The 12476-nt window shown below is 44.2% G+C and overlaps 1 protein-coding gene across 2 annotated transcripts in view; it reads left to right on the forward strand.

Moving 5' to 3' along the window:
- Positions 1-12050: 12050 nt before the first annotated feature.
- Positions 12051-12476, forward strand: part of ERICH5 (glutamate rich 5) — a 33631-nt gene continuing 33205 nt past the window's right edge. Inside the window, exon 1 of one of the 2 annotated variants that reach the window (XM_030937690.1) lies at positions 12051-12331. In XM_030937690.1, coding sequence (XP_030793550.1) covers positions 12274-12331 — 58 coding nt within the window. In that variant the 5' untranslated portion in view covers positions 12051-12273. The remainder of the gene's footprint in view (positions 12332-12476) is intronic. The other variant, XM_010385624.2, reaches the window with a different exon arrangement.

Consider the following 12476-nt stretch of genomic DNA (forward strand, 5'->3'; position numbering starts at 1 on the left):
AATGAATCCTAGTCATTAAGTGATGAATGACTATATATTTGTATAGGCATAGAAAACAGTCTGGAAAACTAAATATTTGTAGAGGCATAGAAAAAAGTCTGGAAAAGTCAGATATTATCAAAATGTAGAGAGATGAGAAGAGTGGGTCATGAGGAAGTGGCCTTTACTTTTTCTTTAGGTTTTTTTAGTACTGCTTGAATTATTTTACAGTAAGCATTAACTATTGTTACATAAAAAATTCCTTTTTAATATTAATAATAAAGTGTTCATTTGCAATAAATGTGTCATGAAACATCAATTACTCCTCAATGTAATACTTCTCAAAGTCTGGCTCTCAGATCACCTGCATCAAAATCAATGATTCAAACTCCTGGACCCCACCTAGGCCTATGGAAGAAATCTCTGGGTGTGGATCCTGGGAATCTGAGTTTAACAGTCATCCTAGATGATTATTATAATTACTAAAATTTGAGAATTAGAGACCTAAAGAATGAGATAGCCAAATTGGTTCTAAGACATACCTGCTTAGATAGAGGTATAAAGTAAACAATAATGATCCCTTGTATTGAGTGCTCTACTTTCAAAGCTTTTTTTTTTTTTTTTTTTTTTTGAGACAGAATCTTGCTCTGTCACCCAGGCTGGAGTACAATGGTGCATTCTTGGCTCACTGCAACCTCCACCTCCCAGGTTCAAGCACTTCTCTTGCCTCAGCCTCCCAAGTAGCTGGGATTACAGGCACCTGCCACCATGCCCAGCTAATTTTTTGTATTTTTAGTAGAGACGGGTTTTTGCCATGTTGACCAGGCTAGTCTCGAGCTCCTGACCTCGTGATCCACCCGCCTCGGCCTCCCAAAGTGCTGGGATTACAGGCATGAGCTACCATGCCCCGCCTTTTTTCCTTTCTTTTTTTTTTTTTTTTTTTTTTTTTTTGGAGACAGGGTCTTGCTGTGTCACCCAGGCTGGAGTACAGTGGCACAGTCATGGTTCACCGCAACCTCAACCTCCCTGGCTCAAGGGATCTTCCCACCTCAGCTTCTGAGTAGCTGGGACTACAGGTGTGTGCTGTTGTGCCTAGCTTATATATATATGTATATTATATTTATATAATATATTTATTGTACAGACAGGTTTCACTATGTTGCCCAAGATGGTCTTGAACTCCTAGGCTCAAGCAATCTTCCTATCTTGGCCTCCCAAAGTGCTGAGATTACAAGAACTTGCCTCAAAGCTTTTGTTTTATTTATTTTTTGAGACCAGGTCTCACTCTGTCATCCAGGCTGGAGTGCAGTGGCACAGTCACAGCAACCTCGACCTCCTAGGCTCAAGCAATGCTGCACCAGTCTCCAGTGTAGCTGGGACCACAAGTACATGCCACCATGCCCAGTTAATTTTTAAATTATTTCTAGAGATGGGATCTCACTATGTTGCCCAGGCTGGTTTTGAACTCCTGGCCCCAAGTAAACCTCCTGCTTCAACCTCCTAAAGTACTAGGGTTATAGGTGTGAGCTGCTGTGCCAAAGTTTTTATTAATTAATTTAGGAGAGAGGAGATGGAAGGAGAGCAGAGTAAGTGGCACAAAGCTTTTATTTATTTATTTTTCTTTTCTTTTTTTTTTTTTAATCTTTTTTGAGACAGAGCCTTGCTCTGTCACCCAGGCTGGAGTATAGTGGCAGTGATCTTCACTCACTGCAGCCTCCGCCTCCCGGGTTCAAGCGATTTTCCCATCTCAGCCTCCCGAGTAGCAGGGACTACAAGCACCCGATACCATGCCCGGCTAATTTTTGTATTTTTTGGTGGAGTCGGAATTTCACCATGTTGGTCAGGCTGGTCTCAAACTACTGACTTCAAATGATCTGCCTGCCTTGGCCTTCCAAATTGCTGGGATTACAGGTGTGAGCCATTGAGCCTGGCCACAAAGCTTTTAAATACTCACTTTCCTCCAAAGTAATCAGGATAGTTGCTGTCCCTGTTTTACAGAATGATTAAAGTGCATGAGGTAACTTTTCTGAGGCACTTTTCTTTATATGATACCAAGTATCCTGTCCCAATTATGTGCTATGGTTTGAATGTTTGTGTCCCCTCCAAAATTTATAGGTTGAAACCTAATGCCCCAATGCGATAGTGTTAGTAGGTAGAGCCTTTAAGAGGTAATTAAGTCATGAGGGCAGAGCCCTGATGAATGAATTAGTGCCATAAAAAGGGCCATGAGAAGGTTCATTGTCTCTTTTGCCCTTCTGCCTTGTGAAGATAAATTATTCCTATCTGCAGAGGATGCCGCATTCCAGGCATCATCTTAGAATAAGAATCACCAAACCTGCTGGCACCTAGATATTGGGCTTCCCAGCCTCCAGAACTGTGAGCCAGTAAATTTCTGTTTATAAATTAACCAGTCTCAAGTGTTCTGTTAAAGCAGCAGGAAAAGACTAAGATACTATGTGTCCTCACTATACTTTAAAGAAAGGACTTAGTTGCTTTCTCCCAAGGATCTTACCATGATTTTGTACTGGAAACCAGTGATGTCCAAAGCACTCATTTTGTGTATGAATCAGTGACCACAAAATGGGAATGCCTCCTAGGGAGTCTTAACTGAATCCACTGTATCTCTCTTTGGAGACAGACTTGAGGCCTTGGTTTCTCTGTCTCTCTGTCTCTCTCTCTCTCTTTTTTTTTTTTTTTTTTTTTGGTAGAGATGGAGATCTCACTTTGTTGCCCAGGCTGGTTTGAAACTGTTCCTGAAGCGGTCCTCCTGCCTCAGCCTCCCACAGTTCTGGGATTACAAGTGTGACCCACTGTGTCTGGTCAACATTTCTCTTTCATACCTGCATGACTTTGAGCAATTTTTAAAATCTCTGCGGCTGGGTGTGGTGGCTCACACCTGTAATCCCAGCACTTTGGGAGACCAAGGTGGGCGGATCACCTGAGGTCAAGAGTTCCAGACCAGCTTGGCCAGCATGCTGAAACCCTGTCTCTACCAAAAATACAAAAATTAGCCAGATGTGGTGGCAGGTGCCTGTAATTCCAGCTACTTGGGAGTCTGAGGCAGGAGAATTGCTTGAACCCAGGCGGCGGAGGCTGCAGTGAGCTGAGATCGTGCTACTGCATTCCATCCTGGGTGACAGTGAGACTCCATCTAAAAAAAAAAAAAAAAAAAAGAAAAAACTCTGTAAGTCCCCGTGTCCTCATCAATAAAACTGGATAAAATAGAATAGGCCAGGCGCAGTGGCTCCTGCCTGTAATCCCAGCACTTTGGGAGGCAGAGATGGGTGGATCACTTGAAGTCAGGAGTTCAAGATGAGCCTGACCAACATGGTGAAACCCCATCTGTACTAAAAATACAAATATTAGCCGGGTGTGTTAGCATGCACCTGTAGTCCCAGCTACTGAAGAGGCTGAGGCAGGAGAATTGCTTGAACCCAGAAAGCAGAGGCTGTAGTGAGCTGAGATTGCGCCACTGCACTCCAGCCTGGGCAACAGAGTGAGACTTTGTCTCAAAAACAAACAAAAAAACTGGATAAAATGAAGATGTGTACCTCATAGTATCGTTGTGAGGATCTCAGTAAATATTATAGCACCGATCACAGGGCCTTGTATAGGAAAACCAGGCAGTGGATATTCCTCAATCTCACTCCCACCTCCACACCACTGCAACCCATACATACCTTTTGCAGTTAATCACAACAGCACAAAACCTATACACTAGAGGGAGAAACACTTGCAATGCAAAAATGACAGCCAGATCCTTTGGTTCATGAATATTTTGTAAACATTTCCACATACATAATTATTAGAGCAGGGGTTGGCAGACTTTCTGTTGAGAACAAAATAGTAACTATTTTAGGTCTTCAGGTCCATATGGTTTCTGTGACTACTCAGTTCTGCAGTTGTAGCACAAAAGCAGCCATAGACAATATGTAAAGGAATGGGCACGAATGTGTTCCAATAAAACTTTATTCACAAAATCAGGCAGCAGCTGAATCTGGTGTGCAGACTATAAGAAGATTACTGTTATTGAACATAACTATTTTTAAGTCACATAGAGAATACCCTTATTCTAAAGAGATGTACATTGACATATTTGGGGTGAAATATCATGATTCTTTCAATTTATTTTCAAATAGTTCAAATAAAAATGTATGTAGATAGGCAGGTAGAACAAATGCAACAAAACGTTAATTGTTGAATTTAGGTAGAGGGTATATGAGTGTTCATTTTACTGTTCAATTTTTTGTAAATTTAAAAACCTTCATACCAAAAAGTTGGGAAATGTATATGCTTTAAGAAAGGACTTTGCCATCCAGATGTTATTCTTTCTGGTACTAGTCTAGCATTTCAGAGTGACTTTGAAAGAATACCAGCAGGTAAATGTTGGACAGAATTAACACAAGGCCCTCCTTTGGTTTTCCTTCACCAAAATTGCCGCTCCAAGTTTCTGAGAACTCTGTATACACCTGAAATTATTGTGCTTCTGGCTTTTACTTGCTATGAAAATTAAAAGTGACAAGGCTGCATTTCCTGTTGGAGCAAGTACTGACAAGTTCATCTGGTTTGTATTGGCCCATCTCCTTATTGTCAAGCAGTGAAAACTATCATATTCATTGTCATCTACTATTTAGTGTTCAGATTAGGAAGCCGCCTATTATTGATTTGGAACTTAATTTGCCTAACTCATCCTTCATATTCTTGCCAGTCATCCTGGACATTAAACATGCTCACAAAGATCAGGAGAGGGAAGGACAATGAATCCAAGTGAGAGAACCCTGTAAACTCAGTGAAAGCTGGTGGCCTTACAGTTAACTAAAACATTTACATAGGCTGGGCACAGTGGCTCATGCCTGTAATCCCAGCACTTTGGGAGGCCAAAGTGGGGGGATCACTTAAGCCCAGGATTTTGAGACCAGCTTGGGCAACATAGTGAGACGCCATCTCTATTTAAAAAAAAAAAAAAAATTCGTTTTAATTAGCCAGGCATGGTGGTTGGCATGTGCCTATACTCTCAGCTGAGGTGGGAGGATCGCTTGAGCACAGGAGGTCAAGGCTGCAGTGAGCCGTGATCATGCCATTGCACTGCAGCCCAGGCAACAAAGCAAGACCCTGTCTCAAAAACAAACAAAACCCATAAAACATTAAAAACATACATACACCTATACAGAATTCTGAACAGGGGACAGGAGGGAATGAAGGTTACCTACTCATCTCTACCATTTCTGCCTCCACAATAATAAGAGGGAATGAAGGTTACCTATTCATCTCTACCATTTCTGCCTCCACAATAATACGGAATCTGAAATACTTCTCTATTTCTTTCTGTTCAGACTGGGAGTGCTCCAGACTCTTAACAGTTTTGTTTTCTGGCCTTCACACTCTACGAGTCCTGCTGGACTTGGTTAAAAATAGGCCAGATAAATGCTTTCTCCCATTTTCTTCTAACACTTTTTTTAATCCAAGGAAGCATATGCTTTTTATATTCTGGGGTACAGAGAGCTCACAGTACTTTATTCACTATTTTACTGTGGAGAAGTGACACTTCTGGAGAGTAAAATGTTATCTAAAAAGTTTGGTCTTTTGGTTGATTTACATTTCTTAGAGTCAGTTTTTGAAATTTTACCATAACTGATATTCCTGTGTGTCTCTGTCCACAAGAGTATGAAGTTTTACATACCATTTTCAATGATTTGAAAAGCCTACAATGTACTTTTGTCCTTAATAAAGCCAGGAAGCACAGGCTAAGACGTCACATGTTTTTTGCTTTTAATCAGAATAATATTAATGTAACACTGCGTGTCATGCTGATCAGAAAATATCACTGATTACTTAATGGGGAAATACATAATAAATGCAATTTTGTGATAAAATCAAAACATAAGTATGTGGAAGAAAAATGATAAAAGGAGTCCCTGGAGGTGAAAAGATTTATGAATTACTGTCTATTTTCATCTATAAAAATCACAATATCAGGCCAGGCAAGGTGGCTCACGCCTATAATCCCAGCACTTTGGGAGGTCGAGGCAGATGGATCACTTGGGCCCAGGAGTTTAAAACCAGCCTGGGCAAGATGGCAAAACTCCATCTCTATTAAAAATACAAAAACTTAGTCAGGTGACGTGGCCCGTGCCTGTAGTCCCAGCTACTCAGGATGCTGAGGTGGGAGAATTACCCGAGCCCAGGAAGTTGAGGCTGAGGTGAGTTGTGATCATGCCACTAAACTCCAGCCTGGGCAACAGGAGTGAAACCCTGTCTCAAAAATAATAATAATAATAGTAATAATAAAATTTTTAATCACAGTATCACTTATGACCTGGTATGAAGCTAGTCATCAAATAAGACTAAAGGAATAAGACAGGACAGGTAATTGTTGAGAAAGCAGTCAGGAAAAGGGGAGGTGGTATAAGTGTGTGTATTAGTTTGGAGACTTGTAAGCAACAGAAACAAAGTAGCTCAACTAAGCAGAAAAGAAATTTATTTTGTAGTTCAACAGGCACAGTGGCTCATGCCTGTGATCCTAGCACTTTGAGAGCCCTAGAAAGGAGGAACACGTGAGCTCAGGTGTAGTCTGAGACCAGCCTGGGCAACATGGTGAAACCTCATCTTTACAAAAAAAATACAAAAGTTAGCCAGGCATGATGGCATGCCTATAGTCTTAGCTACTCAGGAGACTGAGGTGGGAGGATGGCTTGAGCCCGGGAGGTGGAGGTTGAGTGAGCCGAGATAGCGCCACTGTACTCCAGCCTGGGTGACAGAGCCAGATCCTGTTTCTAAACCAAAACCAAAACCAAAATAAACCAACGAAAAAACCACAAATGAACAAGAAGCCAGATCTGCATATGCAGGTCATGGGAGAAGCAGCACAAGTTATTAGTCACTGATTCAGAGCCCACCATGCAAACTGCAGGGTGGCACCTCAATCTTACCTTGTCTGGTACTATAATTGAGTGGTTTTTTTTTGACAGAGTCTTGCTATGTCACTCAGGCTGGAGTGCAGTGGCATGATCTCAGCTCACTGCAACCTCTGCCTCCCAGATTCAAGCAATTCTACTGCCCCAGCCTCCCGAGTAGCTAGGATTACAGACATACACCACCGCTCCCAGCTAATTTTTGTATTTTTAGTAGAGATGGGGTATCACCATGTTGGCCAGGCTGGTCTCTAACTCCTAGCCTCAAGTGATCTGCCTGCCTCAACCTCCCAAAGTACTGGGATTACAGTCATGAGCCACCACACCCAGCCGTTGTTTTTTTTTTTTTTTTTTGAGATGGAGTTTCACTCTTGTTACCCAGGCTGGAGTGCAATGGCATGATCTTGGCTCACTGCAACCTCGCCTCCCGGGTTCAAGCAATTCTCCTGCCTCAGTCTCCTGAGTAGCTGGGATTACAGGTGTGCAGCACCACACTCAGCTAAGTTTTTGTATTTTTAGTAGAGATGGGGTTTCACCATGTTAGGCAGACTGGTCTCCAACTCCTGACCTCCGGTGATGCACCCGCCTCAGCCTCCCAAAGTGCTGGGATTACAGGCGTGAACCACTGTGCCCGGCCCTGGCCAAATATTCAAGGTGCCATTCCACCATCGTATATGTTTGGCTGCTTCTGGATGATGAGGTAAATGGAAAGACCAGTAAATCACACAGAAATTAACCTATTACCTTACTTGTCTCACACTACCTTACTCATAATAAAATGAGTTCCTTGATAAGATACAGTACGGTCTTCCATCAGTATCTCTGGGGGATTGGTTCCAGGACCCCCTCCCCTAGGATACTAAAATCCATGGATGTACAAGTCCCTTATGTAAAATGGTGTGGTATTTGTATATATTTTATGCACACCCTCCTGTGTGCTTTAAATCATTTCTGGATTACTTATAATACCTAATATAATGTAAATGTTATCCAAATGGTTGTTACACTGTATTGTTTTTTGTTTGCATTTTTTATTGTTGTATTGTTATTTTTATTGTTTTTTTCTGAATTGTTTTGATCCGCAGTTGGTTGAATCGGTAGATGTGGAGCCTGCAAATACCAAGGGCCAACTGTACTGAATGTACCATGCTGGCATGCACACTATTGGGTGATGCTGGCAGAAGCATGATAGGCAGGAAAAGCAAATCTAATGCAGTGTCCATTACAGTAAAGATCATCTGCTGTCCTCTCAAAGTATGGTACCATTTCAGCCTCTTGCTACTGCTGGCAAATTAGGCACTCAGCCAGGTAAACCTTAGTAAGAGGAAGAGCGTGGTGTTGAGCCCATAATTATGGTTGTTCACCTAATTATAAAATGCTTCCTCTGAAGAAAATAGAAGATACCATGGCTTGGCTGACAAATTACCCTTAAGGAAAAGTGAGAGATCCGAGGGAGCTCCTAGATAATTGATGCGGAAAAGGGGGGAACTTAACTGGGCTCAATAAGCCCTGGTTTAACATGAAAGTATTAAGATTCAGAGAATTTTAAATTACATATTGATATTTAATCTGTGAGATTATTACATTTCTCTTTTGGGAAGAATGGAGTTTTTAGAAATTTCACTATCTAATAAAATTAAATGTGATTTTAATTTTAAAATGCGCCATCAGAAGTAGAAGCCTGCTGTCAACTGAATTGTGTTCCCCCCGTCCACAACCCAAATTCATATATTGAAATCCTAACCCCAATGTGACTGGGTTTTTAGGAGATAACTAAGGTTAAATGAAGTCATAAGGGTCCGACCCTAAGTCAATAGGACTGTGGCCTAATAAGTGTAAGAGAATATAAGAAAGAGAGAGAGAGGCCAGGCTTGGTGGCTCATGCTTGTAGTCCCAGCACTTTGGGAGGCTGAGGCAGGTAGATCACCTGAGGTCAGGAGTTCCAGACCAGCCTAGCCAACATGGTGAAACCCTGTCTCTACTAAAAATACAAAAATTAGCGGGGCGTGGTGGCCCACACCTGTAATCCCAGCCACTCGGGAAGCTGAGGCAAGAGAATCACTTGAACCCCGGAGGTGAAGGTTGCAGTGAGTCAAGATCGTGCCACTGCACTCCAGTCTGGGTAACAGAAGGAGACTCCGTCTCAGAAAAAAAAAAAGAGAGAGAGAGAGATCTGCCATGTGAGAACAGAGCCAGAAGGTGGTTGTCTGCAAAGCCAGGAAAAGGGCCTCAGCAGGAACTGAACTGACCCCCACCTTGATCTTGGACTGTCCAGCCTCCAGAACTGTGAGAAATAAACTTCTGTTGTTTAAGCCACCCAGTCTATGGAATTTTGCTATGGAAGTCCAAGCTGACTAATACAGGGCCTTTTGTAAGCATTTACATAAGACACAAATACTCCCCACATCTGGACTCACTCTGAAAGGTCCATCTAATTCCTTTCCCCTAAATTCCTTGTGCCAATCCTGTAATCTTGTTCCTTCCAAGTCTCTAACCATACAGCGAAATCACTAGCCACTTTCAACATATTTCTCTTTCCTTGAGGCACAGTAACCCTTGGTGGAAGGCTGGAAGGTAGAATCACTGTACATATTGGTATTGTTATGAAGGACACTTCCTCAAAGGTACCCAGTCTCCCTGCATTCAAAGGGATTAGTGATTCGATTGCTGAGTGGCCAAGACTTTTTCAGGCCTGAATTACAGGGGAAAGAGGAAGAGGAGGACAGAGAAAGTAAAAAAAAGAAGAGGAACAGGAGGAGGAGAAAGAAGGAGAGAGGGAGGAAGGGAAGGAAAAAAAAAGAAGGAAGGGAGGGACTTCTAAACATATAGTAAAGCCCAGGGCTGTGTATACATGACCCATATAGACAAATATGGCAAATGTTAGGCAATTTGAGCATCAAAGTAAATAATGATGGTGTTGTAATCCCAGCTTTTGGAGGTCAAGGCAGGAGAATCACGTGAGGCCAAGAATTTGAGACCAGCCTGGGCAGCATAGCAAGACCCCATCTCTATTAAAAAAATATTTTTTAATTACCCAGGCATGGTGGTGCATGCCTACAGTCCTAGCTACTCAGGAGGCTGAGGCTGGAGGATTGCTTGAGCTCAGGAGCTCGTGGCTGCAGCCAGCTATGATTACACCACTGCACCCCAGCCTGGGTGACAGAGTGAGACTCTGTCTCAAATATTTTAAAATGGTGCTATTATGGACTGAATTGTCTCCTGGGACATTTATATGCTGAAATCCTAACCCCCAGAACCTATGAATGTGTACACTATTTGGAAATGTAGCCTTTGATTGGGTGATTAAGGTAAAATGAGGTAATATGGGCCCTAATCCAATATGACTGGTGTCCTTGTAAGGGGGGAGATTAGGACACAGACAAGCACAAGGGGAAGATTAAGTGAAGACATAGAGAAGGTGGCCATCTACCAGCCAAGAAGAGAAGCCCTCAGAAGAAAGCAGTTCTGCTGACATCTTGATCTTTGACTTCTAATCTCAAGAAGTATGAGGAAATCCATGTCTGCACTTCCAGCCATCCAGTCTGTGGTACTTTGTTATAGCAGGCCTAGCAAACGATCACAGATGGTAACATGCTACATTGGATAGTGTGAGACTTCAGGAGTGCTCACTGATGTAAGTGAATAAATGGGGGAAAGGAAAAGCACTTCCTTACTTCATAGAATGGCAGCTAATCAATATAGAAGGAATAATGTAATTAGAAATCACAGGCACAGTGTCTCATGCCTATAATCCCAGCACTTTGGGGAGGCAGAGGGAGGAGGATCCCCTGAGGCAAGGAGTTCAAGACCAGCCTGGGCAACATGGCAACATACCCATCTCTACAAAAAAAATTTTTTTGGATGGAATCTTGCTCTATCACCCAGGCTGAAGAGCAGGCTTGGCTCACTGCAAACTCCACCTCCTGGATTCAAGAGATTCTCCTGCCTCAGCCTCCCAATAGCTGGGATTACAGGTGTGTGCCACCAAGCCCAGCTAATTTTTGTATTTTTAGTAGAGATGGGGTTTCGCCATGCTGGCCAGGCTGGTCTCAAACTCCCGACCTCAGGTGATCTACCTGCCTCGGCCTCCCAAAGTGCTGGGATTACAGGCATGAGCCACTGCGCCCAGCCTCTCTATCTCTTTAAAAAAAGGCCTGGCCAGGCACAGTGCTCAACTGTGAGACCAGCCTGACCAACATGGAGAAACCCCATCTCTCCTAAAAAATACAAAAAATAGCCAGACGTGGTGGCACATGCCTGTAATCCCACCTACTCAGGAGGCTGAAGCAGGGAGAGTTGCTTGAACCAGGGAGGTGGAGGTTGCAGTGAGCTGAGATCTTGCCACTACACTCCAGCCTTGGCGACACAGTGAGACTCAGTCTCCGGAAAAAAAAAGGCCACGCATGGTGGCTCACGCCTGTAATGCCAACACTTTGAAAGCCCGAAGCGGGTGGATCCACCTGAGGTCAGGAGTTCGAAACCAGCCTGACCAATATGGTGAAACCCTGTCTCTACTAAAATTACAAAAATTACTGGGAGCGGTGGCAGGCGCCTATAATCCTAGCTGCTCCGGAGGCTGAGGCTGGAGAATCGCTTGAGCCCGGGAGGCAGAGGTTGCAGTGAGCCGAGATTGTGCCATGCACTCCAGCCTAGGCAGTAGAAAGAGACTGGGTTTCAGGAAAAAAAAAAAAAAAAAAAAAGTCTGTTCTCCTAATAAATGTCAAAGTCATGAACGACAAAGCAAGACAGGAGAAACTACTTCAGATTAAAGCAAACTAAAGAGAGACACAACTAAATGCAACCTGCAGTCCTGTACTGGACAATTGGCAACAAGGAAACATGGAGGGTGGATTAAACCGTACTGTATCAAAGTTAAACTTTCTTGTGGTAATTGAGTTATGTAAGAAAATAAGACTGTCATCGCACATCTAGTCCACCAATCAATAGCCCCTAGTCCCAAGGCTGCCTCCCGTCCCTGGCTATTTAGTGATGAGTCAGATGATACCTCCCAGCGCTTCGCCCTCGCCCCCTGACATCCTCCCTATCCCTGCTTTAGGGACTTTTCCTCTCTGACTGTGCCATACCCTCCACCGTCTCCCCTCCTGCCTCCTGGGATCCACTTGTCCCTGCCCTCCTCTGCGTCCTGGCCCTCCCGCTCTCTTCTGCTCTGCCCTCCGTGGCTCGTTCCACCTCCTGCCAGCTACCTTTCGCCTCCAGGTGCGCAGCCCTACGCGTAGCTCCGCCGCGCGCTTGCGCTCTACGCCCAAGGGAGCCGGGCTGCAGAGCTGGAGAAACTTCCGCGGCTACCGGTGCGGTTGCCTTCGGATCCCGGCTCCAAGCCGACACCCGCGCGGGGCTGAGACAGGTGTCTGCGCTCCCCGAGATGGGCTGCTCCAGCAGCGCCCTCAACAAGGCCGGCGACAGCAGCAGGTTTCCTAGCGGTGAGCAAGGGACCGGCGCCGCCGGCGTCCGGGCTGGGGACTCGGGTGGGCTAACTCCCCGGGAGGTCCGAAGGGTGTGCCCCGTGTCCACCCCGCCTGGCAGGAGCCGGGCCTCGCCCCGGAGGATGCCAGCAGAACCCGGGAC

The sequence above is a fragment of the Rhinopithecus roxellana genome, chromosome 9 (assembly GCF_007565055.1).
Source record: "Rhinopithecus roxellana isolate Shanxi Qingling chromosome 9, ASM756505v1, whole genome shotgun sequence".
NCBI lineage: Eukaryota > Metazoa > Chordata > Mammalia > Primates > Cercopithecidae > Rhinopithecus > Rhinopithecus roxellana.